The 27,513-nt window shown below is 44.1% G+C and overlaps 1 protein-coding gene across 1 annotated transcript; it reads right to left on the bottom strand.

The window, feature by feature from the left end:
- Positions 1-252: 252 nt before the first annotated feature.
- LOC135525005 (alpha-protein kinase 3-like) lies at positions 253-27,410 on the bottom strand. Its single transcript, XM_064952796.1, has 15 exons — positions 27,271-27,410; positions 26,916-26,939; positions 26,355-26,476; positions 20,280-20,397; positions 18,735-20,163; positions 12,036-12,387; positions 9,819-10,499; positions 9,502-9,649; positions 8,760-8,887; positions 8,630-8,665; positions 7,910-8,184; positions 7,652-7,740; positions 7,272-7,489; positions 7,125-7,173; positions 253-702 (listed from the first exon to the last, which is right to left on the bottom strand). The coding sequence occupies exons 1-15, from the start codon at positions 27,408-27,410 to the stop codon at positions 336-338; spliced, it is 4,176 nt and encodes a 1,391-aa protein (XP_064808868.1). The 3' UTR covers positions 253-335.
- Between the last annotated feature and the right edge of the window lie 103 nt (positions 27,411-27,513).

The raw sequence follows: 27,513 nt of genomic DNA, 5'->3' as shown, positions 1-27,513 counted from the left end.
CAATTAACCAGTTCAGCAGTTCAACAGTAAGCTGGAGAAGGGGGAGTATCTTACTGTATCTTATTGTGATTGAGAAATTCACAGTATTGTTACACAACCATCCAACAGGGTCGGTCATTGACCTATTCCCTAGATTTGAACAAATCTCCCTGTTTTTATCTTGGATGAGGACTTTTCAGGCACAAAGTCTGCTGCATTTTGTTCAAGGCCATGCTGGTCATCTTAGCTTCAACTAAACTAAATACGGTAATAGGTGACAGGAAAACAAAGTTGAATGTTTGCATGAAGGAAAAGGGAAGCTGTTTTGATATGTATTCCCTTTTGTCGTTTTTACCTCATACCACAACTTTGAGTCTGTCATCGGCATTGGGTTTGGCTGTGGACTTGTTTTCTGTCTCCCCAGTCTTTCTTGGCACCTTTGGGCTGGAGGTTGGCTTTCTGGTTGTCAAGGGGCTGTTCAGTCCTTTTCTCTGTAGCTGGGGGCTGGATGAGAGCAACTTCCTGTTGAGCTGAGGGCTGGATGAGCCCAACTTCCTGCCGAGCAGGGGGCTTCGGGAGACTTTGATTTTGGGGGGCTGCTGCAGGGTGTCCATGGGCTTCAGGGTTCTCAGGCTGAGAAGCCCACAGTAGTAGTTACACTGATGCTGAGTCAGGAACTGCTCAAACACCTTAGGAGAACCATCCTCTGTAAGGCCTTGATACCTGCAATGCAGAAGTAATTTCCTTAGAGTTGGATAAGACGATGTGGACCAACTGGTAAAACATTTGCACGAATATATGCCTACTTAAAGCATCAACAGAATTGGGGAGTAGTGAACTACATGTAGTTCAACTGAATTTAACTACATTTTGCCGTAGCTTGGTGGTAGTTGTACTGAATTCATATCTAGGTTGTCACGCCCTGGTCTATATTTATTATGTTATCTTCATTTATTGGGTCAGGCCAGGGTGTGACATGGGTTTATTTGTAGTGTGTTTCGTCTTGGGGTTGTGTGGGGTGTATAGATTAGTCTATGGCTGCCTGAGGCGGTTCTCAATCAGAGTCAGGTGATTATCGTTGTCTGATTGGGAACCATATTTAGGTAGCCTGGGTTTCACTGTGTGTTTGTGGGTGATTGTTCCTGTCTCTGTGTAGTTTCACCAGATAGGCTCGGTCACTTTGGATTTTCTTTTTTTCTTGTTTTGGAAGAGAAGAGAACGAGCGCTATTCTCCTTGCGGAGATGGTGCTAAATACATCAACACGGTCGGTCCCTGGGATTGGGCTGGCCAACACGATTCGTTTTGCTTGGAAGGAAAAGGAGTTGGAGCCTTTAGGACGGGAATCTTTTGGAAGGATAATATTGATGGGGATTCTAAAGCTGACGGTGAAGGACGTGTTTTGTTTCCAAGGCAACTCGTTGGAGGGAGCATACGACGTGGCGCTATATACAGAAGAAAAACACGATGATATCCTGAGAAGGGCAAGAGCAGTGGGAGGTGAGAGGCTGATGTGCCACTACGAAATAACAAGCCTGGCGAAGAATAACTTTAGGGTTGTAACTGTCAACATTTACAACCCTTACGTTAAGGACGAAGAGGTGAGGGCTTTTTTGGGGAGATACATGGATAACGTCTCCTCAGCTAGGCACCTCAAAGACTCCCTTGGGTTTTGGAATGGGAGGAGAGGCTTCCAGGCCCTCCTCAGGGAGGACCCAAAGGGACATGGTGGCTACCTCCATCCTCCTGCTATGTTCTCCCTTGGGGCTGACAGGGGGACGTTGTTTTATGCACGTCAGCCCCCATTTTGCAGGCGCTGTATGGCCTACGGACACATTTTCGCCTCGTGCAGCATGAGAAAATGCAGATTTTGTGGATCTGAGGATCACGAGGCGAGGGATTGTGACAAGCCTAAGACATGCCATGGGTGTGGCTCGTCAGCACACCTGTGGCGGGGGTGCCCGGCCCGTCAGAGGTCATATGCGTCTGCGGCTGGGGGGGGAGCAGGAGCGGGGGATGGGGGAAGAAGAGGAGGGGAAGGAAGCACGCCTCATGACAAGAGTACAAGTCCAGAGGGGAAGGCCACAAGGAAGGAAGAGGAGCAAGAAGTGGCGGATGGAAGAGAGAAGGAAACGGAAGGCATGGGAGTAGGAGAACCAGGAAAAGCGGCGGAAGAAGGCAAGAGGAGCATGAGAGAGAAGCATGAGAGAGAAGAAAGCGAGGGAGGAGTGGTGGAGAAGGAGACGGTGGAAGAGCAAGTGGACTGGGGGGAAAGTGACATGGTGGAAGAGATGAGGGGTATGGTGGAGGAGCTGGCGAGGGGGAGGGTGGTATCTCTCCACTGCTGCCATCACCAAAGAGGAGAATGAAGAGGAGGGTGCGATTGGCCGACAGTGAGGGGGAGGGGATGGCCAAGAGAGTGATGGGGGTGGGAGAAACCTCTGGGTTGCTGCTGGTTTCCCCAGGCTCTCAACTTCATTTGGGTGGGGACACACCTAACAAGACTCAGGACTGGGTACAGGAGGAGGTGGGGAGTTTTTTGTTTGGGGACTCAGCCTCCCCAATTTTTTTCCAAACCAGCTGCAACACTGGAGAGGGGGAGGATTGTGGGGGTAGACCCAGGGTGCAGGGCACCCCGGAGCCAAACACTATTCCTGCATCCTGGGATGGTGTGATGGAGGAAGAGGGGGGGATGTCGGGATTACGGATGGTGTTCTCACCGGTAGATATGGAGCAGGGGAGCATCAGGTGAGTCTCCTGTTTTTTTTCTGTCTGGGTTTAGAATTTGAGTGTATTACATGTTTTATTTTTCATGGAGTCTAATTTTACTTTTGTTAGTTTAAATGTAAGGGGTTTAAGAGATATTGTTAAGAGGAGGGCGGTTTTTAGTTATTTGGAGGGTGTGGGGTTTGATTTTTGTTTTTTACAGGAGGTTCACCTGAGGGATGGAGGGGATGTTAGTAGATTTAAGAGGGAGTGCGACAAGGGGGAGTCGGTTTGGGGTGTAGGGGGTTGCACTCATCGGGGGTAGGGATTTTGTGTGGGCACAGGGAGGTAAAAGTGGAGGATTCTTTTGTGGTAATGCAGGGGAGTGTTTATAGGGGTGGATGTCACGTTAAGGGATTGTAAATTTAGATTAGTGGTGGTGTATGGGCCACAGGTGGTGGCAGACAGGAGGGAGATGGTGGACTGTCTGACGCCCCTGTGTGTCACAAATAGGAAATTAGTGATAGGCGGGGATTTTAATACAGATTTAGGAAGAGGGGGGGATAGCAGTGCAGGTGCCATTGCCAGGCTAATGGCTTGCCATGGTCTGGTAGATGGTGGTATGCACACAACTCCGAAAATGGACGGTCCTACATGGCGTAACTCCAGGGGGGTTGAGCGGAGGCTCGATTATATTTTTGTACGCAGGTCTTTGGGTAAGTTGTCTGGGCGGCTGTTGCCTGTTTTCTTTTCGGATCACGACGGGGTGCTCCTGCAGGTGGGGTCGCCAGTCTGCCTCTTTGGTAGGGGGTACTGGAAGCTAGATCGGGATGTGCTGGAGGAGCAGGCTTTTGTTGACGGGTTTTATGGTTTCTTTAGGAGGCTTGAGGGCCTCCGGTCCATGTGCGAGGGGGTGTTAGAGTGGTGGGAATTAGTTAAGGTGAGGATTAGGGCTTTTATAATAGGGTATTGCAAGAGGAAAAAAAGGGAGGAGAGGAGGGAGGTGGATCGTATCCAAAGGTTAATTGAACTTGAATACGAGGCAGGCAACCTCGGCGGGTCGTTTGACTGGGAGAGATCCGCAACCCTAAAGGCGCAGCTCAGGGATTTGCAGGAGCGGAAGGCTTGAGCTTTCCTGGAGCGTGCGCATAGTGGCTTTCTGGAACATAATGAGACTTGTTCTGCTATGTTATTTAAGTTGGTTAGGGCAAGACAGAGTAGGAAGGTAATGCATGGTGTTAGGGAAGAAAATGGTAGTATAGTTAGAGAACCAGAGGATATGGTCAGGGTGACAACTGATCACTTCCAAGGTTTATTTAAGGAAAGGGAAATAGATGTAGAGCAGGGAAATGTGTTTTTAGAACACTTGTCCAGGCGGTTGCCGGAGGACATTAGAGAAGTGATGGAGGCCCAGATCTCACTAGAAGAGGTTGAGAGCGCTCTTAGGAGGATGGGAAAAGGGAAGGTGCCTGGGATGGATGGGCTGCCGGCTGAGTTTTATCTCAAGTTTTGGGGTATACTTGGACCAGTGGTCCTCGAAGTGGTCCAAGAAGTCTTGAAGGCCATCCTTGAGACGGGGGTCCCGGGGGGATCAATGGCTGTTGGTGTGCTGTCACTTTTATATAAGAAGGGGGAAGTAACAGACCTTGGCAACTGGCGGCCGTTGACCATGCTGTGTGTAGATTACAAGCTACTTGCAAAGTTTTTAGCAGACCGGTTGCGCACAGCCCTTCCCTACGTCGTTCATGAGGATCAGACGTGCGGGGTAGAGGGCCGCTCTATTAGATGGAACCTACAGTTAATCAGGGACTCCATCGCTTGGGTTGAAGATAGAGGACTGCCTTTTATGGTAGCAGCGCTAGATCAGGCGAAAGCCTTCGATCGCGTGAATAGATCCTTTTTATTCAGAGTGTTAGGTCGATTAGGATTTGGGGAGAAGTTTATAGGATGGAATCGTACATTATATGTCGGAGCGGGGTGCCGAGTTAGTGTAAATAGTCACTTGGGTGGCGTTTTTGACCTCTCGTCTGGGGTCAGGCAGGGGTGCCCACTCTCGGCTCTCCTCTTCGTTCTGTACATGGAGCCTCTGGGGGCTGCCATTAGGGCAGACACAGGGGTGGAAGGTTTGCTGATCCCTGGAAGTGGTGGACTGCGTGTTAAGATGACGCAGTACGCCGACGACACTTCCTTGCTGTTGTGCAAGGACTCGTGCCTGACAAGGTCCCTTGCCATCTTTGGGGATTTCACCCGAGCGTCGGGAGCAGTTCTGAACCATGCAAAGTCTTCCGTCAAGTTTTTCGGAAGATGGCGCGGTAGAACGGATGTACCTGGGGGGTTATCTCTCTGTGAGGGGGCCCTGAGGATTCTCGGGGTCCATTTTGAGACCTCCGGCTCAGCGACGCTAAACTGGAACATGCGTATCGCAGTGGTACAGAGGAAGCTAGCAATGTGGAAAGCTAGGTATTTGTCTTTTATGGGCAAAGTCCTGGTCCTAAAGGTGGATGTGTTGCCGTCGCTTTTGTATTTGGCATACATCTACCCATTGCCGGCTTGTCTGAGGAGGCCTCTAGTGAGGCTTGTGTTTCAGTTTATGTGGAGTGGCAGGTGCGAGTGGGTCGCCAGGGCACGCATGATCTGTCCCATCGGGGAGGAAGGTAGGGGGTACCACATTTCCCCCTCAAGCTGGACACAATTTTTGTTTCTTTCTTGTTAATGGAGCTTGCTCAGCCAGTGATACACCCGTCCGGTTACCTCCTGCAGGTATTTTTCTCGTATCAGGCGAGAAGCATAATGGTGTGGTCTAACACGGGTCCTCGGGCGGAACAGCTGCCGTGGCACTTTGGTCATGCGGCCAAGTGGCTGCGTGCGCACCCTGAGGTTGAAGTTGCCCGAGTAGGTTTAGATCATAGGCACCTGTACGAGGAGGTCAGAAAGGCAGGGAGTCCGGCGCCTGTAGTGGGCATCTCGGAAGTGGTCTGGGAGGGAGTGCAGGCGCGGGGTCTGGACAACAGGCTCAAGGACCTGAATTGGTTGAGCCTTCATAAGTGTTTGCCGGTACGTTCCATCTTGTACCGGTATAGTTTGGTGCAATCCCCCACCTGTCCAAGATCCTCTTGTGGCAGGGAGGAGACTGTGCGCCATGTCTTTTGGGACTGTGCCTTTGCCGGAGTAGTATGGGCTAGGGCACGGGTGTTGTTAGGTTTGGTAAAGGGGGATTTTGTATTGACGTGGGCCAGGTTAGAGAGGGGTGTAGGGAGAGCGAGAGGGACGGATAGGGACAGGTTTCTGCTCTGGCTTCTCATGAGTCTCTTTAAACGGGGGCTGTGGGAAGCAAGGCAGAACATGGTGAAGACAGGGAGAGATTGGGGTGTGGAAGGGATAGTGAGGAGAGTGGAAGGAGATTTGAGGGGGAGGATGAAGAGGGAGGAGAGGAAGTGGGGGCAGCATGCTGCTCGGGAGAGGTGGAAGGGGGGTTTAGGGCTGGGTGTCATTTAGATTTGTAAGAGGATAGATTAGGGATGGGGAGATAGGGAAAGGTATTTTGTAGGGTGACGGGGAGGGAAGATGCTCTGCTCGGGAGAGGTGGAAGGGGGGTTTAGGGCTGGGTGTCATTTAGATTTGTAAGAGGATAGATTAGGGACGGGGAGATAGGGAAAGGTATTTTGTAGGGTGACGGGGAGGGAAGATGCTCCCCTGAGGTTTTGTTTGGGGTTTATGTTTAGTTTAATTAGTTTAATTAAAAATACCATTATTTGAGTATGTATGTAAATTATGAGTTGTAAAGAATGAATGGTATTGAAGATAATAAAAAAAAAATATAATTTTTTTTTTTTTTAAGTCAGGGCTGTTTCGGTTTTCGACGTTTGTTGTTTTGTATTGTTTGTGTTTTTTTCATCATTAAAGATGTATCGAACGAACCACGCTGCATTTTGGTCCGATCCTTGTTCCACCTCTTCGTCAGAGGAGGAGTTGGAAGAAACCCGTTGCATAGGTAGTGTTTTCTCTAGTTAATTACCTAGCTACTGGAAATACACACTACATTTTTTTTGCAAAAAGATAAGAAAATATTGGTGAAGTAAGCAATCATTTCCTTTCTTTTTCGGCATCAGACCTGCTTAATTCTCACTTGAAATATTTAATAGTCTAAATGACACATTATGTTAACTTATGACCCCAGAGTTATCTGTTCTTGCAATTTGTAGTTTGACATTTCAGATTTTCATATGATAATAAAAAATAAAAAAGTAGTGAACTACTTTTTCAAAGTAACTATAGTTAAGTAAACTCGATTTTTCTTAAGGGTAGCTGTAATGTAGCTTAACTTCTTCCAGTGTGAAGTAATCGGTAGCTTGGTAAACTATATTTTCAGAGTAGCTTCCCCAACACTGAGCCTTAATGTGTATTTCCATATGACAACCTAAATATGTAATGATATACAAACCCCTTCAATTTTGTGACGATTCTAACTTTAGTGATCTTTGGTCCAACACCTGAAATAAACAAATAACACGGATCATTTTGTTGTTTGAACTGCCTTTTTCCATCTTTTTCTTTTGAGAATATGACCTTGTCTGCTAATCTTTCTCACCCTCCAGCCCAGTGACCAGTAAGTTGCCGTTTGTCCATTGGTGGATCCAATGCTGGAAGGAGCAGCATTTCATTTCCACCTCTGAGGTGGCTCTGGTGATCAGCCTGCCTTTGGCATCCATCATACAGTACTTGAGGAAGATGCCCTTCAGGTCAGCCTCTACAGTGGCATATGGGACCGAGTTGGCAGGGCGGTACATCAGATAAAGAGGGCTCACTCTGTGTAAGCATGCAGAAAAACAAAGGGAATGAATGACATAACCATACTCTGTCATTTTTGTCATTGATTTACTCATACTATTGTGTATTGATAATGATAATTGATAAGTGTATTGATAATGAGTGTATTGATATTTGAATTGCAGTCATTATATTACTTACTCCAGTGAAAAGCCAAAGTTTTCAATCACCCTCGCCTCAGCAGCAAAGATTTTGCAATACTCCCGAACTGTGTTCTGGATTTTGCACTCCTGGTGAGACAAAAGGCAAAGATGCATTGCATTTGTGTCACATTTGTTTTCTCATATGCTTTTTCTCTATAATCACCAATTCAATGCACTGGTATGCACCCTGGACTCTTTTTAGTTTCTTAAATCTGTACCTGAATGTCCTCATGATGTGATGTACAGTAAGACTCACCTGCTTAGTAATTTCCATGTTTCTCTCTGCAAGGTTGCTGTCCTCATTGGTCCCATAGGCGATGGGGTTTTGTACTTTGATGATGCAGTTGGTTCCGGACTCAAACACAGGGTCCAGGCCATAGATGACCTTCACCCTGCAGGCCTTGTGTGCACAGCCCTCTCCCAGGTGGGCCTCTTGTGTCATGATGCGCCCAAAGAATTTCTCCCCCCAGTATCCCGGGTCTGCTAGGCCTTTGGTGAATAGCATTTGAGTCATTTCTATCTCTTCTCCAACTGTAAAGGATGCAATATGAATGTCAGAAACTCTCTACAGGAGCAGTAACATTGTGTTATATCATAGCAATAAGGTAGTCAACAATACAGTATGTTTAAGTTATTTAAGCAATAAGGCCTGAGGAGGTGTGGTATATGGCCAATGTACCACGGCTAAGGGCTGTTCTTTGCGCAACGCAACACAGAGTGCCTGGACATGACACAATACAGAGTGCCTGGACACAGCCCTTAGCCGTGGTATATTGACCATATATCATAAACCCCCGAGGTGCCTTATTGCTATTATAAACTGGTTACCAACATAGTTAGAGCTGTAAAATAAATGTTTTGTCATACCTGTGGTATACAGTCTGATATACCACGGCCGTCAGCCAATCAGCATGCAGGGCTCGAACCACCCGGTTTATAATACTGTATAAACCTCCTCAGTGCCTATGAGGCTTACCTTCTAAATCCTCACGCAGGAAGTACTCTGAAAGTACTGCAGAAAAAAAACACAATTAGTAACTCATGGAATAAATGGTTGAAGTAATGTTGTGGGATTTGAAATATGCCATTAGGTTAACATAATTTACAGTCTACGCTGAGAAGGAAGTCAGTTGAATCAGTCCCAAATTCATTCTTGATTGTGCAGCCGTACACCCCACAATCTTGACTGGATGTCTGGACGATGGCCAGCGCTACTTGGCTCTCATCTCCTCCACTGGGAAATAAAAGAAGATAAAAAGGTTGACATGACACAAGACACACGCTCACAGCATATTCAATAATGTATTCACCTCCACAAGAGGTCACTGTGAGACTGAGACAGACAGTAGTGCTGCGTGCCATGCTTGCATGAGGGGAGATTTTGCTGACCTAGCAGTCAATAGCACAGATTTATATTTTAAAGCCCCCTGGTGAATAGCGAAATAGTGTCTCAGTTTTCAGTGTCTGGGTCTGGCCAAAGCTTCACCTCCCTGTGTCATCTCAGAGCTGTGGGCTCCCTTGTCACATAAACTGGACACCTCCCAGTGTGAGAATGAGAGAATGACATGGCTGTGTGATAAACCCGCTGCTAAAATTAAAGGCTGTTCATCTTCAGAACATTAGTTCTTCAAATATAGCACAGGGCCCAGATGAACCAATCAATGGGGCTATTAATGAATGCTTACAGTAATACTGTACACAGCAACTGTTTTTAGAGGGCAGGTGTCTATTACTGTAAATGCACGATGGGTTTGATCAGAGTGAATATAAATGCCATGTCACCGCTAGATAGATGTATTGCAAGCAGTTACTGTAAACTCTGGGTTGGGAGATGCCTTAGGGATTCACCTTCTTTTCACCTCAACTATCTCTTCCTCGTCCCTGTACCACTTGATGGAGGAGTCACTGAGCACGTTGAAGAACTGGCACCAGAGTTTCAAGTGTCCTGAGGCATCTGGGAAGGGCTCTCCCCTGATTTTACGGATAACCTGAGGAGCTGGGTGGGAGGATACCAAGGTAAATATATACTGTACATGATTTCCTCTAACGTTTCTACATTCAGTAGCAGCTTCCTGATCAGCTCCTCCTGATAGGAGACACCAACACCAAGAGATGGACATAGAAACAATATTGGATTAATCTCATTTTCTATTTTATTGTTTTACCTTTGAAGGGGTTCAGCTTCTCCTTTTCAGGAGGTTTGACCTCAGTCTTTGGGCTCTCTGGCTCCTCTGTGTTGGTCTCCACAACTTTAGGCACCTCCAGAGTTGCCTTCCTACGGCTCAGCAGAGGGGAGCGTCTATCCAGCGGTGGGGTCTGTGAGCCTGCTGGGGCCTGCAGGAATGCTGCCCTGCGAGCCTGACTGGGCGACAAGTATGGAGCCGCCTCCTTGACCTGGGTGTCCAGTGGGCTACCACCCACACCCAGCGCCACCACTACCCCTTCTCCCTCCCTGGGGATGAAGATCTTGCGGCGAGCTCCAGATGCCAGCTCCTCAGGCGTGGCAGAGCGGATGAGGGTCAGACTGTCCTTTCTTTTCAGCTTGGGGCTGCTCTCACAAGACAGGGAGGATGTTGGGGTGTCTCCACCACTCTGCTCCAATCCTGACTTCTCACTGTTAGCAGGGTCATCCACAGTAATGGCAGGGGGAGTCCTGGACATTAACCTACGAAGAGTACTGGGACTCCTGGGGGGTGTTGGGGGTTTGACAGCAAGCCTCTCAATAGGGGTTCTTTCTCTTGGTTCATCGCCAATGATGTAAGACTCTATCCTTGACTCTTTGAGTGGTTTTACCTTATCAGTTTCTGTAATACTGATGTCCTCAGCTTTTTGGATTGTTGTTTCTTCTGTTGGCATTACGGGTTTATATGACACAGAGGGGATATTGTCTATCACGCTACTTTCCTTTGTTTCTATAGTCTGTTTTTGTGGAATACTGTGGGGTTTGTCAGACTCAGGGGTAGAAGAATTTTCTAAATCACTCTTGACCCCCCTGAGCATAGCCACGAAGGATTCTGATTCTTTACTCTCATTTTTAAGAAACTCTTCGCTTTCGAAAGGGCTATCCTCACAGATTACAGAAATAGGAGGGGCCACAAACAGAGGCACTTTGGATACTTCCTCCGATGTTCCTGTATCTAAGACGAGGGGCTTAACTTGTGGATGCTCATGGTCTAGTTCACTATCATCAGAATATGAAACATTTCTTTTAGGAATTAACTTATTATCCGTCTTTGTGAGGCACTCACTATTTGTTGGTTTCTCTGCCGTAGGCGTTTTTGCCTCTTCAACTGGTGTAACTTCCTGCACTTTCTCCATTGGTTCGATGATAATATTATTCTGCTTACTTTCTTGAGTGGGTGTCACATCAATTATCACTGGGGTAACAGCTGCACTTTTTTCTGTGATCATTATGTCTAAAACATCTTTTGCATCATCCTTTTGGAAAATGGCTGACTCTGATGTAGGTTCATTGGGTGTAATACGTATTAATGGCTGTGTAGGCTCTTTGACTTCTGGTTCCGTAATCTCTATATTTGGTATAATCATTGGCTCTTCTTTTGTCTGTTGTTCTGTCACAATAATTTTGATTTCTGGGATTTTAAGAGCAGAATCTACAATTCTAATCTCTGTTACATTTCTAGAATATTCACCCAGATGAGTGGCAATAGCCTTTCGACTGGTAACTGATGCTGCCACTGGTTGCTCAGCGGGCACAATGGCAGAGCCTCTCACAGGCTGTCTCTCTGAGTGGCTCTTAGATTCACCCAGCATTTCTACCTTTATCTCGGTCACAATTTCAACCCGTTTCTCCATAGTGAGGGTTGGCACCTCATTTCTCTGTAATCTCACATTCTGGTTGCCAAGTGGACAATCCATTAACCTATTCTCCAAAGCAGGAGTACATTCCACTTTTAAGGCACTTTCAACGCTTTTCTCTAAAGCTAAAATAGATTTCCTTTTTGTGTTGAGATCATGGTCCTCTATGCTCTCCCCTGCCACAGGAGGGTATTCATCTGGTATATTTAGATCTCTATTCTTTAAACTCTTGTGCAGCAAATTGGGAGAAGATTCCTCTAATCTTTTGAAATGTATCTCCTCCTTGTTATGTATTTTCTCTTTACTCTCCTCTAAAACCGGGATGCATTCTATGTGTGCTTTTGAAGAAATTGTCTCTACATTCTCTTGCAAAGTATCAATATACTTGTCTTGGGACTTAGAATCGTGTGTACTAACTTTATCATCCAAAGTAAGAGTCTGCTGCTCTTGTGTTTTAAAATGGCATGTTTCAATTCTCTCTTCCACAGCAGGTGTTTTGATATCAAATATCCCTGCACTCACATTTAAAGTGGGGCATGGTTGATTCTCTACTTTGACATCACTTTTCTCTTCATGATTCTTATAGACACTTTCAATGCCCTTGTCATCCACATGCATTTCCTTCTCTTTTTCACTTTCGATGAGGCACTGGCTGACTGTGGGTGGGACATTATTGTTAGGAGCACTCTCACTGTCATCCATACTAGTTAGGTTTGACATGTGGGGACCTGCTCCACTGCTGGGGTCTGGGTTCCGTGTAGAGTCAGATATACCCTGTTTGTGTAAATCTTCAGTTTTATCATTTAATCTTGTCACCTGATCAGTCCCGGATGAAAACACTTGGATGTTTATCTCATGTGGGGCTGAGACAACCATGTGGGGGACTGAGTCTGCCTGGGTCTGATCCTCGGCAGCCTTGAGGCAAAAACAAACACAGCTGTTTAGTACCACATAACATCAAACACTCACATGGTATTTGTAAAGCCCTGAACAACACCATAATTAATAACAACACCATGATAACTACTATGTTAGGATTTACCTTAGTGGTAGCTGATATAATCATATTATCTTGTGACTATGAATCTTTATCGACATTTAGCTTTGGAGAAGTATCACAAACCAATAAAGATTATCTGCAACAAAAGGGTTTTTAAATCATTGACAAACTATTTGTTATGGCCAACCATATGACCAAGGCCAGTATGTTCACCTTTGACTATTGAACACTCAGTGCTTCTTTAAGACTGAGGAAAGTTGTTTTCTATAATAAATCAGTTTTAAAGAATGACCAGAGATATAACATATAATTCCAGAATATTTAAAGATCCATATCAGAGTTTGGTAACACTTTATTTGGATAGATGGTTTGTAGATGTTCCGTAGATATTCAATAACTGTCAACAACATTTCAACTATCTAATATCCCTGGCCCTAACCCTAATCTTAACCCTTACCATAACACTTAGTCTAAACCTTTACTGTAACCTTAGCAAATAGATTCTTATCAATAGATAGTATGATCATCTGAACAGGATCAAGGTTAATTGAAACCAAGTGTTGGAAAATGTCAAGTGTTTAAAAACGGACAGCTTTATCTGCACCAGATAAGGTAAATGGTTCCTCATTTTTTCCACACAAGGAAAAAACCTGTAACCCAAACACTGCTACTGTATTACATATGGCAGTCTAATAAGGGAAATAATCATATGATCTGATGATACAATTAAAGAATCAATAAATTAAACCATTTTATAGTTTATTTTATTTCATGCTTTTCTATTTTGCAGTAACGTATTTAAAGGGGGACCATGTGTTGGGATAATTCAGATGTTTTCTTGTCAGGTACAGTAGGTTAAAGGATGCTGTAAATGGACCTGTTGTGTGGAGGTTGGGGCTTTCCCCAGTCCTTTAACAGGTGTGTTGCTTGCACAGTGAGCTGAATGAATGAGTGCATATCTGTTGGCAAGGGACTATCATCCCACCTCAAGTGACTAATGCTCAAAGTAATTTGCCGTTGCTGAGCACATGCTTAGAAAATGTAATTGTCTTTGGGGAAATAGGGACAACACGTGACTTTAACATAAAAGTCATAAATTATATTTGAAAAATGGAGCCTTTAAAAAGTAACATTGCCTGTGGCAAAAGCAATTTCCATGTTAATTAAAACAATCAGATGCATAAATATTTTATTCTAATGCAATATTTTTCCTGGATTACAGGTTTGTTTGAAGAGCAGTATGTAGTATAAATATCTGAATAATAACGTTTATCATTTTGAGGAATCTATCTACAACTTCCCCTGGCTTTTTTCTCTGGTCATTCATTTCCTTATGTGACGTCAAACAGACCCCTTACAGTTCCATGACATGTTAGAACAGGAGAGTCCGAGTTGTGTTAAATGAAGAGGAACTGGTGTCATGTTCAGTCTAAAAAAGGTTACTCGAGCCTGAACAAGGCCTCTTTAATAGAATTTTTAGTCTTGTGCACAAACAAAATTCTGTCGATTGTTATGAGTTCCTCCAATTGATTTGCCACAACTTCTAACATTATCTGGCCACAACAGGAAAGGGGAGTTGCAGTTCCACATAATGGAGAAACATATCCACAAAACCATTGTTTATGTGAAGAGTGGAGAGCAGCTCCCCTTACTGCATGTTCTAATGTTCTAATCCAATATAAACACAATGGGCAGCAGACTTCCAGGTTAATTGGAATTAGCACCGTAGGGGACTAATAGAATTAGTGTCATAATGTGTCACACTGGCATTGAGAGAGATGTTGATTCTAGTTACATTACTGAGACATTAAACAGAACCATATCAGTTTGCCAGTGAAGTTAGTCTATGATGTGTCATATAGTTGCGTTGTGTACGGTATAACAATACATTGAACAACGTCAGGAAGTTGTGGGCAGGACTACAATCAAACAGCCATTATATATACAGTACCAGTCAAAAGTTTGAACACACCTACTCAATCAATGGTTTTTCTTTGTTTACTATTTCCTACATTGTAGAATAATAGTGAAGAAATCAACACATATGGTATCCTGCAGTAACCAAAATAGTGTTAAAAAAATCTAAATATATTTTATATTTGAGGTTCTTCAAAGTAGCCATCCTTTGCCTTGATGACAGCTTTGCACACTCTTGCATTCTCTCAACCAGCTCCATGAGGTAGTCACCTGGAATGTATTTCAATTAACAGGTGTGCCTTGTTAAAAGTTAATTTGTGGAATTTCTTAATGCATTTGAGCCAAATTGGCAATTTAACTGCACCTCAGATTGCAGCCCCCAAAAATTCACAGAGTTCAAGTAACAGATACATCTCAACATCAACTTTTCAGAGGAGACTGCGTGAATCAGGCATTCATGGTTGAATTGCTGCAAAGAAATCACTACTAAAGGACAGCAATAAGAAGAAGAGACTTGCTTGGGCCAAGAAACATGAGCAATGGACATTAGACCGGTGGAAATCTGTCCTTTGTTCTGATGAGTCCAAATGGTTCCAACCGCCGTGTCTTTCTGAACCGCAGAGTAGGTGAACGGATGATCTCTGCTTATGTGGTTCCCACCGTATAGCATGGAGGAGGAGGTGTGATGGTGTGGGGGTGCGTTGCTGGTGACACTGTCAGTGATTTATTTAGAATTCAAGGCACACATAACCAGCATGGCTACCACAGCATTCTGCAGCGATACACCATCCAATCTGGTTTGTGTTTAGTGGAACTGTTATTTGTTTTTCAACAGGACAATGACCCAAAACACACCTCCAGGCTGTGTAAGGGCTATTTGACCAAGAAGGAGAGTGATTGAGTGCTGCATCAGATGACCTGCCCTTCACAATCACCCGACCCCAATTGAGAGGGTTTGGGATGAGTTGGACCTAGGGCTGTGGCTGTCACGAAATTTCATCAGCTGGTGATGGTCAATTACCGTCGGTCTCATGGTAATTGCCTATTAATTAACATAAAGGAGTTCCACACACGCAAGCTGCTGATGCGTGCCTTTTAAACATCTACATTTTAAAAGTCTAAAGTGTAATAAATCCATTTAATTGCCCGTACACCGTCACAATAAATCCATTATTCATTTTAGGCAGGTCTTTCTTATGAAAGATTATAATATGAAGAAGTGCCATTAATTTATATAATATGATTTTATAGTAAGAATATAATTGAACATCACTGAATAAAATTGAAAGAATATTTTTCCTTGCTAGTGCATGCATGGCGCTGTTATTCTGTATTCAGCTTAAATTGTGATAATTTGAAACAGGTTATATGGTTGATTTTGAGTTATTTAAACATGTACGGGCTGCATGATTCCACATTATTGATGATGTAAAAAACTCGAGTGGTTATCTCGCCACCATGACAGGGGGTCAGAAGATGTGTCCGGTTCCTTCTCTTCCATAAAGCAGGTCATCGCGGTGTCGGCACGCACTTACAACTTTAGTTGTTCTACAAACGTTGAGCTATATGCTTTGATTTTTAATACATTGTAAGACTGCATGATGAGACTCTAATGATGATTTGAAAAAAGTAACTTGAAAGGCATGAGTTTTGCTTTCTTATTGCACAGTCTGTACACATTCCAATAGTCTCTCATTCACAATTTGACAACTTGATAATACCTTGAATTTCACGGCGGCATCCCCTTTGTGGCCATAATGAACCCTAAAGAAATGCATGCCTTTTGCAGCCCGGAGTGCTGCGTAGTGCCCTTCTCCCTGAGTGTTCTGCGCAATCTGAAGCTCCTCTCACTCACACGGCTCTCTGTCATGTGATCGGGTCTTTCTCACAGGCTTCAAGTGAAGACAGTCACATCGGGGACGCACCTGCACGTGTCCTTATCCAACTCCGCATATTGAAGATATTGGAAGAACTTTCCACATTTACTTTTCGTCAGCCAACAAGATGAGTAGGCCTAATGAACAGCAAAAGCACTAGACTATGTCAATCTACTTTCCACCATAGTACAATAGTTGACCAATTCTATTCTGTACGAGAAATAAATATTCCGAACATTGTCTGGGACACTTGTGGGATGCAATAGGTCCCAAATTAATACAACCTCTAGCATCAAACATTTTTTCATGCAATGTGGCTGACACAACAGAACAGAATGTTTAGCTTAAAATGTTGATAAACTATTAGGCTATTTCTTCACATTATAGCGGAAAACACCCTTATCTAATGTGACCGCAAATGCAATTATGCATGTAATGCTTTTATAAAAGGTACATTTTATGGTGAAAAATATCTTCACCAAACTTTAAATTTTAAACCTACGCACTGCTTATAAATGCTAGTTAGACTCCGCATCCCTTGCTTAATTTTAAGAAGTTATTTGGCCACTTTAGTTGTGATATAAACCTTACTAATACATATAGGCCTATGGGATAGGCTACATGAGGTGTGCGACTATGATAGAAATAAATATTAAAAAAGGCATTCTTATTCTGGGCATCATTCACAAGTGATAATATCATTCACAAGTGGTAGGTTAATATTGTCACCCATCAGACTATCCTTGATTTAATCTTGTCTTTACATATACTAAATAATATATGTGTGACATTTGTTTTGATTTAGATTCTACCATTATCATGCACCTGTATCGAAACAGGGGCAGCGGGAAAAATACATGTCATCTAGGCACTTAAATAGCATCTATGCTTTTCCCTGTGGTTAATTTTAAAAAATGTAACATTTTAATTTTCATGCCAGCCAGGAAGGCTATACTCCTGTTGTAAATGTGAGCAATGTGCTTAATATAAGGAAAGTTCGACAAATAAATATAGCAGTCCTAGCCTATAGAAAGCTGATGGGATCCTCGTCTTTTTATTAGTGGCCATCACTCTGTTTTCTTGCGCAATTGCATAGCCTATAGAAATGTTGCGCAACATGAGTTCATGGGCTCTCATGAAGTGTTTGATTAGATTTTCAAATACATTTGCATTGATGTCAGATTGATTAGAGGGACAATAGAGTGCTGAGTGCCAGGCAGTTAGCAAGTTTGGTAGCATCAGAGCTTGGAGAAGCCTAATTACTGTGACAAACGGTAATGTAGAATTTGACTGCCTTAATGACTGGTAACCGCCGGTGTGGCGGTAAATCGGTGACCGCAACAGCCCGAGTTGGACCATAGAGTGAAGGAAAAGCAGCTAACAAGTGCTCAGCATATGTGGGAACTCCTTCAAGACTGTTGGAAAAGCATTCCAGGTGACTACCTCATGAAGCTGGTTGAGAGAATGCCAAGAATATGGAAAGATGTCATTAAGGCAAAGGGTGGCTACTTTGAAGAATCTCAAACATGAAATATATTTTGATTTGTTTAACACTTTTTCAGTTACTACATAGTTTGATGTCTTCCCTATTATTCTACTTTGTAGAAAATAGTAAAAATAAAGAAAAACCGTTGAATGAGTAGGTGTGTCCAAACGTTTGACTTTTGGGGGGGTAGATCAGCTTTAATATTGTGGATAGATTATTATATTATCCAGCAGAGCTAATTGTTCAAATATAATGATATTTCATGGTCACAACATAATGGTTGGGTACGCCTATCTTAATGTCTTCAGTACATGCAAATGTGTGCTAATACAACCCTAAGAGTTTGACAGTGAGATAGATGTAGAGTTTTGTCATTACCATCAAAGCACAATGAAAACAGTGCACAGAGAATTACAGAATGTTTTTCATTTCAATTTCTAGGAGTTTTTGTAAATACACATTTATTTCAGCTTATCCAATCTCCCTGTGAATTATTTGTATTAGTCAACACCAGACTGCCCGAAGTGGTCTCATTCTTTTATACAAGTTGGGCAGATTCCCTGTTTCCCCCACTACATTGCTTGAGGTGTTGCTCTCGAGTGATACTGATGCATTGAAACCCACACTCTCAAGAGTCTAGATAGTCTGACAGAGCCTGGCTGACACACTTGCCCCCATGTTGCTGATAGTTTCTTGGTTAGTGTGTTCTGTCTGTTTTAGACAGTACAGTGGCTACGAACACACAACTAACAAACTAATAGTCTCTGTTATGATTCATCTGCATTCAGCATGTTCTTTGGACTTTCTCTAGCTATTTGCTGTGGCTTAATCATATGTACCATTTTAGCTGTTGGCCTGGAGTGGTTAGACTCAAGTCTTGTTGCACAAATGTGCAATCTATAAATAGCCTTTAAGTGGCTCCCTACTGCAGTGTGCAACTGAGCGGTCAATGTAATCTTAGAAGCAACAAGGCACAACTTACCTCACTGAGGGCTGGAGGGCCAGACATGGGCACTGTCTCTGTAGTGTTGCTGATTACCTCCAGACATACATCCATGGCCCTCTGCTCAACATGCTTCAGTGAATGAGGCACACTCTCTGGTGCTCTTTTGGAAGCTGAAGGGGGTTCTTCTGGGTGTGAAATAGTAATTCCACGCTCGTGTTCATCTGGGTTCAACCGCTCCAATGAATCTGGCTGCTGGTGTGGTAACAGAGTTATCGGAGCTTTTTGTAGCCCATCTACCTCCATGGGTACTGTCTCCTCTGTGGGGGTCTTATACACCTCTGGTTGACCATCTTGCTCTTGTGGATGTGGAAGGCTAGGGTATGGCTGTGTTGGGGCTAATGCATGACCTCTCTCGCTCTCCTGACCTTTCACATGATGATCATGAGAAGTGTGATCCTTCTTGCTTTTACCAAAGAAAAAGTATTTGACTGAGTGGAGCACATTGGAAAGAGTTTCCTGCATGTGGTGGTGATCGTGATGATCTCCCTCCTTGTGGGCATGTGTCTTAGCCTCCATTTTGACTTCTGAGGCTGTGTTGCTATGTGCTGTTGTCCTATGCAACTGTTCTGCTTCTCTTGCTCTTTCTTTTTCGCTCTCAATTGACAGTTCTCCCCCTCTCATTTTCTCTCTTTCCTGTTCTCCAAGAATCCTCTCTCTGTCCATCCACTCTCTGTCCTCCATCTCGCTCCCTTTCTCCTCTCTCACATCTGTTTCAGGATCAGCAACAGTAGTATCCATTGTCTCCGCTGCCAATGTTTCCTCTACTTGTGCAGGGATCTTTTCTTCAGCAGACTGCGAATGAAGGGTATCTGCCAGAAATTGAGACAAACTTATCCCTCCATCATATGAATTCTCTCCGGTGCCCGGGCCTGTATGACTACTGCCTGGTCCTGTATGACTACTGCTGACAACACCAGAATCTACACCATTTGAGATCTTTATTTTCTTTTTGGCTTCTCTGGTTTCTCTGTTGGGAATTTTGCCCCCATTCTCTGTAGGTTTTACTGGAGCCGGTTCACTGGCTTTAACACTGACCCCATTAGGTTCTTCAACAGCAGGTGCTAGCTGCTCCACAGCCTCTGCCCCCTGGCTGACTGTGATCTCCTTCCCATCTGGTGGTGAGGAGGGGACACTTGAGGCCCGGCGTTTCCTCTGAGATGGGATCGGGCTTCTTCGGAGAGGCTGCTGTTCCAGAGGCTCTTTCTGGATGTTCTCCTTGCCCCTTTTCCTGCTCTCCTCCAACTCCCTCTTCTTGTTCTCTGCCTTCTGTTTCAGCTTGGAAAAGAACCTCTGGTGGATCTTGTACTCGCTCATGGTGCCTACCTCCAGAACCCCAGAGCAGGAGACAATGCCTTTGCTGTTCCTGGCTGAAGCCTGATAGATGGCTGCATCATCCACTGTGCAGCTGCAAAAAGAGGCTCAAATAATTTAAGGAACTGTGCAGGCATCATTGAGCACAAGTTCAAATAGAAAACCCAAATTGTAATTGTTGAATTATATGGTTTTCTCTGTCTTACTTACTTGTAAATATGGAGTGTGTGAGTTTTTCCATTGCAGCCAATTTTATATTTTGGAAGACCGCAGTATCGGTCCAACTCCATGTCGTCTCGGTACCACGTCAGTTCTGGGGCTGGGTTACCTATGGACATCACATGGAGATGGTACATCACAGACATACAGTAAAATATAATGACTTGGTTTAATGCTAAAATATATATATTTTTGATAAGATATTGATAGTTTCATGTTTATCTCTCATTAAGAGTACGCCCTCATTATCCTCATTTTTTTTATTTACAAGTTACCCTTGAGATTTACACACAGTAGCCACTAATCATTAAATAAATAAAAAAAACTGAAGTTTTGAAATGAAATTGTATCAAGAAAAGGCATGTTTCAGACTGTTGCATCATAGCGGTATGCAAGGCCACAAGTTTTACTGCTGTAGTTGAAAAGCAGCCAACCCAAGTGCCAGAGGGAAGGCAACAGCAAAACCTGCTTAGATTTTCAAACCTATTTTTGTCTTGATTCTCTGCGCCAACATTATGACATTGCATCATTTAGTCTCAGCTGCCTTTATTTTTTTAACTGTTTTTTTTCTTTTCACGTTATTGAATACGCTTTAGAATAATTGTAAAGAACAGGAAGGCCTGCACACTTTATGCTCCCAATTTACTGATTTATTGACTATTCTTGTAGAGTGCTCACATCCCAAAATATACACATTTCACCTCACATGACCATTACGCACATGCAATGGTGGGTGAGGAAACAATTAAATTCACTTTTGCGCATAGTCAATCATCATTTTTCACAGAGGTACATATGGTCATATCGGATAATATACATACAAATGTGTCCAAGTTAAAGCCTAGGCAACAGTAAAAAAAAAAGAGATTACATTGTAATACCCGTTCATATGACCATTACGCGCAGGACGCGTGGTGGCCATAGTTATAACTACAGTGACCTACACTACAGGACCAACAATATGTGGACATCTGCTTGTCGAACATCTCATTCCAAAATCATGGGCATTAATATGGAGTTGGTCCCCCTTTTGCTGCTATAACAGCCTCCACCCTTCTGGAAGGCTTTCCATTAGATGTTGGAACATTGCTGTGGGGACTTGCTTTCATTCAGCCACAAGAGCATTAGTGAGGTCGGGCCATGATGTTGGGCTATTAGGCCTGGCTTGCAGTTGGCGCTCCAATTCATCCCAAAAGTGTTCGATGGGGTTGAGGTCAGGACTCTGTGCAGGCCAGTCAAGTTCTTCCACACCAATCTCGACAAACCATTTCTGTATGGACCCTGCTTTGTGCATGGGGGCATTGTAATGCTGAAACAGGAAAGGGCCCTCCCCAAACTGTTGCCAAAAAGTTGGAAGCACAGAATCATCTAGAATGTCATTGTATGCTTCCGTGTTAAGATTTCCCTTCACTGGAACTAAGGGGCCTAGCCCGAACCATGGAAAACAGCCCCAGACCATTATTCCTCCTCCAACAAACTTTACAGTTGGCACTATGCATTGGGGCAGGTAGCGTTCTCCTGGCGTCCACCAAACCCAGATTCGTCCGTTGGACTGCCAGATGGTGAAGGGTGATTCATCCCTTCAGAGAATGAATTTCCACTGCTCTAGAGTCCAATGGAGGTGAGGTTTACACCACTCCAGCCGAAGCTTGGCATTGCGCATGATAATCTTAGGTCTGTGTGCGGCTGCTCGGCCATGGAAAACCATTTAATGAAGATCCCGACAAACAGTTCTTGTGCTGATGTTGCTTCCAGAGGCAGTTCGGAACTTAGTAGTGAGTGTTGCAACCGAGGACAGACTATTTTTTACGCGCTTCAGCACTCGGTGATTCCATCTTTGAGCTTGTGTGGCATACCACTTTGTGGCTGAGCTGTTGTTGATTCTAGACATTTCCACTTCACATTAACAGCACTTAGAGTTGACTGGAGCAGCTCTAGCAGGGCTAAAGTGTGACCGGGGCAGAAATTTGACAAACTGACTTGTTGGAAAGGTGGCATCCTATGACGGTGCCACGTTGAAAGTCACTGAGCTCTTCAGTAAGGCCATTCTACTGCCAATGTTTGTCTATGGAGATTGCATGGCGGTGTTCTTGATTTTATACATCTGTCAGCAACAGGTGTGGCTGAAATAGCCGAATCCACTCATTTGCAGGGGTGTCCACATACTTGTGTATTTATCGTGTATTTCAAAAACAACTTGTCGCTAATAAGATCAATGAGATGGGGATGACCATGGCACGAAGCCTCCAGTGACGATCCATGGCACGAAGCCTCCAGTGATGATCCATGGCACGAAGCCTCCAGTGATGATCCATGGCACGAAGCCTCCAGTGATGATCCATGGCACGAAGCCTCCAGTGATGATCCATGGCAAGAAGCCTCCAGTGATGATCCATGGCAAGAAGATCCAGTAAGGAGTCATGGCACGAAGCCTCCCACGACGGCCTCCAGTCCGGAGCCTCCAGCAACGGTCCCCAGTCCTGAGCCTCCAGCGACGGCCTCCAGTACGGAGCCTCCAGCGACTGTCTCCAGTACGGAGCCTCCAGCGACGGTCCTCAGTCCGGGGCCCGCAACGAGGGTACCCAGTCCGGAACCTCCAACGACGGTCCTCAGTCCGGGGCCCGCAACCCAGTCCGGAACCTCCAACGACGGTCCTCAGTCCGGGGCCCGCAACGAGGGTGCACAGTCCGGGGCCCGCAACGAGGGTGCCCAGCCCGGGGCCCGCAACTAGGGTGCCCAGTCCGGGGCCCGCAACTTGGGTGCCCAGTCCGGGGCCCGCAACTTGGCTGCCCAATCCGGGGCCCGCAACTGGGGTGCCCAGTCCGGAGCCCGCAATGAGGGTCCCCAGTCCGGAGCCCGCAATGAGGGTCCCCAGTCCGGTGTCGGCGACGAGGGTCCCAGCACCAGAGGTGCCACCAAAGTGGGGTGAGCCAGTGGTGGAGCGGGGTCTGCGTCCCGCACCTGAGCCGCCACCGCGGATAGATGCCCACCCAGACCCTCACCTATAGATTCAGGTTTTGCAGCCGGAGTCCGTAACCTTTGGGGGGGCCTTGGAGCCTTTTTATGTCTCTATATTGTTTGGTCAGGGTGTGATTTGGGTGGGCATTCTATGTTTTTGTTTTTTTATGATTTTGTATTTCTATGTTTTGGCCGGGTATGGTTCTCAATCGGGGACAGCTGTCTATCGTTGTCTGTGATTGGGAACCATACTTAGGTAGCCCTTTCCCTCCTTTCAGTGTGGGAGGTTAACTTTGTTTGTGGCACATAGCCCTTAAGCTTCACGGTTGTTTTGTATTGTTTTTGTCGGCGTCATTTCCAATAAAAGGAATATGTACGCTCACCATGTCGCGCTTTGGTCCTCTTCATTCGACGGCCGTGACAATTACAACAATACTGAATGAACGCTTTTATTTTAACTTAATATAATACATCAATAAAATCAATTTAGCCTCAAATAAATAATGAAACATGTTCAATTTAGTTTAAATAATGCAAAACAAAATGTTGGAAAAGAAAGTTAAAGTGCAATATGTGCCATGTAAAATAGCTAACGTTTAAGTTCCTTGCTCAGAACATGAGATAATATGAAAGCTGGTGGTTCCTTTTAACATGGGTTTTCAATATTCCCAGGTAAGAAGTTTTGGGTTGAGGTTATTATAGAAATTATAGGACTATTTCTCTCTCTACCATTTTTTAAATTTCATATACCTGTGACTATTGGATGTTCTTATAGGCACTTTAGTATTGCCAGTGTAACAGTATAGCTTTTGTCCCTCTCCTCGCCCCTACCTGGGCTCGAACCAGGAACACATTGACAACAGCCACCATCGAAGCATCGTTACCCATTGCTCCACAAAAGCTGCGGCCCTTGTAGAGCAAGGGGAAGAAGTACTCCAAATCTTAGAGCGAGTGACGTTTGAAACGCTATTAGCGCACACCCCGCTAACTAGCTAGCCATTTCACATTGGTTACACCAGCCTAATTTCGGGAGTTGATAGGCTTGAAGTCATAAACAGCTCAATGGTTGTAGCACAGTGACGAGCTGCTGGCAAACGCACATAAGGGCTGTTCGAATGAATGCTTATGAGCCTGCTGCTGCCTACCATCGCTCAGTCAGACTACTCTATCAAATATCAAATCATAGACTTAATTATAACATAATAACACACAGAAATATGAGCCTTTGGTCATTAATATGGTTGAATCCGGAAACTATCATTTCGAAAACAAAACGCTTAATCTTTCAGTGAAATACGGAACTGTTCCGTATTTTATCTAATGGATGGTATCCCTAAGTCTAAATATTGCTGTTACATTGTACAACCTTCAATGTTATGTCATAATTATGTACAATTCTGGCAAATTGATTACGGTCTTTGTTAGGAATAAATGGACTTCACACAGTTCGCAACGAGCCAGGCGGCCCAAACTGCTGCATATACCCTGACTGCTTGCATGGAACGCAAGAGAAGTGACACAATTTCCCTAGTTATAAGAAATTCATGTTGGCAGGCAATATTAACTAAATATGCAGGTTCAAAAATATATACTTGTGTATTGATTTTAAAGAAAGGCATTGATGTTCATGGTTAGGCACACATGGGTGCAACGACAGAGCTTTTTTCGCGAAAGCGCTTGTTAAGTCATCACCCATTTGGCGAAGTAGGCTGTGATTCGATGAGAAATTAACAGGCACCGCATAGATTATATGCAACGCAGGACACGCTAGATAAACTAGTAATATCATCAACCATGTGTAGTTAACTACTGATTATGTTAAGATTGATTGTTTTTAGATACGTTTACTGCTAGCTAGCAACTTACCTTGGCTTCTTGCTGCCCTCGCGTAACAGGTAGTCAGCCTGCCACGCAGGCTCCTCGTGGAGTGCAATGTAAGGCAGGTGGTTAGAGCTTGGACTAGTAACCGGAAGGTTGAAAAAACAAATCCCAGAGCTGACAAGGTAAAAATTTGTCGTTCTGCCCCTGAACAAGGCAGTTAACCCACCGTTCCTAGGCGGTCATTGAAAATAAGAATGCGTTCTTAACTGACTTGCCTAGTTAAATAAAAGGTGTAAAAAAATAATAATAAAAAAAAATCGTCCCCAATCGGTGTCCAAAAATACAGATTACCGATTGTTATGAAAACTTGAAATCGGCCCTAATTAAATCGGCCATACCGATTAATCGGCCGACCTCTAGTTCTGACCTTTAGGAAACATGGTGGACAAACGGTGAATCCAATACAATTCTCTTATCAGTAATAGATTATCAGTATCTCCCCCCTCCTAGGAGCCTGAACATGTTCAATACCAATATATCGAAGAGAGCTGATGTTGTGACGAGCTTCCATGAAATGCGCAGCTATAGGCGTTTCTCTGATCAAGAGTCCTGATATTACTCCTGTGTTCTGCAATCCTTGTTTTCAGATCTTGTTTAATGTTTTCCTACATAGCATAGACCACAAATAAAGTTGATCAGGTATACCATATTGTTTGTGGAACACATAGTGATGCCTGTAATCTTAAATGGCCCGTGATAGGGGAATTTAACTTTTGCATTTGGTCGTAAAGTTACATGGCCGCATCTGTAATTATCGTTTGGCACATTTTGTCTAGGAAGTTGCTACGCAGCGTTGGTGAAAGATCAGACCTCACCACCATTTGACTGATGTTGAGGGGGCTTCTGAAAACTACCCGTGGGGATTCTTTAAACGTCTTTTCCAGTTGTGGATCAGTGCTCAAGATGTGACATTGTTTTTAATGATATGGTCGAACTGTTTGCCAAGTGGGGAGTATTGAAGGAAGCATTGAACTCGTTGGTCAGGGGATTTGGGGTGGATAAGCATTCATGAGCAGTCATAAGCATTTTGAAGCAACTTGTCTCTTTGCATTGTCTTCTGCAAGAAGAGCAAAAGTCAACGTTTCTCATCATTTATCACCATTCTCACTTCATGTTTGTGTCGCTGTTTAGAAGTTGGTTTGTTTCTCTGTTTTCTCCAAATCCTCAACTCACAACTATCTAATGCATTCCAACACACATACACAACTCTGAAGGATGTAGGCGTACCTGTAACCACACATGTCAACTTCACATTACAATTCTCTGACACAGCCTTGGATTTAACGGTGGTCTCAAATACAGGCTGGGTGTCCTCAGTCAGCTGAGCCATCACACCTAACAATGTACTCCTGGAGAAAGAAAGGGTGCTTTAGCTTGAGTGTCTGTTCTTTGGGGCATGTGCTAAAGTACTTTCCAATGAGAAGGCCAACATTTCAGGGATCTTTTAGCCAACCTTTATTCTGTACATTGTTTATTCCAGGCAGGGGAAGAAGGCAGTTACTAATCATTACTGATTGTGAAGGGAGATTGCTCTCTCAAACATTAAACATTTCTCAGCAGTCGAAAAAGTGACATGGTAAAAGTACTTACAAAGTTATATTTTCAACAATGTCATATCAATGAAATTGTATATCAACATCAATGTTCAATAACATCAAAGTCAATATAACAGGTTCACTTACAGTATTGTTAAAAACCGGTGTAGATTTGCTCTTTCACTCTTGGGGGTAAACCGGGATGTGTGGTTAAGATGTTAGTTGGAATAGGTGTTGTAAAAGTATGCATTACCTCGATGACCTGGATTGAGAATACCTTGAGTAGCTATTCAGAGAGAAGGCAAATAAAGGCAGCCCATCAGACATATTGGTGGTTTTGTGTCTTAGATTCTCTTACATGGGACTCAGTTGTATTTATAAAGTAGGCTACAAAAGAGATTATTACTGGTATTCTAAGAGTTGTGCTTTTCTTAAGAATGCTGAAATACTTTTACTTGGTTATTACTTGCCATGTAGTATTTTGGACATTAGGAAACAATCCACAGATATGTTGAGATGGCCGAAATATCTAATGCATGTGTGTGGTGGACAAAGTCGCACTGAAACGCCAAGCGTCACAATGAAACAAGTAAGAAGAGGTGATCTACCTGTTTTCAGGCCTGACATTGGAGAGGTAGTTGCTGCTCTCCAAGCGGCCATTTGAAGAGCTGGGCTCCTCCTCATTGTAGCTGCCGCCGGACCTCCCGTTGCCAGAGTAAGAACGGGCCATTGGTCTTCTGGAAGTCATTGTCCACTCAACAGATATTCCCACAAATATAAAGGAAATGTGTCTACTACAGTAGACTGCTCCTTGAGTAAAAAATGCTCAGCTTGTCATGTATCAAAGCCCC

Source organism: Oncorhynchus masou, chromosome 31, assembly GCF_036934945.1.
Source record: "Oncorhynchus masou masou isolate Uvic2021 chromosome 31, UVic_Omas_1.1, whole genome shotgun sequence".
Lineage (NCBI taxonomy): Eukaryota > Metazoa > Chordata > Actinopteri > Salmoniformes > Salmonidae > Oncorhynchus > Oncorhynchus masou.
This window is presented reverse-complemented; position numbering and strand designations above follow the sequence as displayed.

Coding starts and splice junctions, on each gene's coding strand:
- LOC135525005 (XM_064952796.1), bottom strand. CDS start 27,410: ATGACTTCCAGAAGACCAATGGCCCGTTCTTACTCTGGCAACGGGAGG. Junction 8,888..9,501: donor ATAGTTGAGGTGAAAAGAAG/GTGAATCCCTAA, acceptor TTTATTTCCCAG/TGGAGGAGATGAGAGCCAAG. Junction 703..7,124: donor ATCGTCACAAAATTGAAGGG/GTTTGTATATCA, acceptor TCTGCATTGCAG/GTATCAAGGCCTTACAGAGG.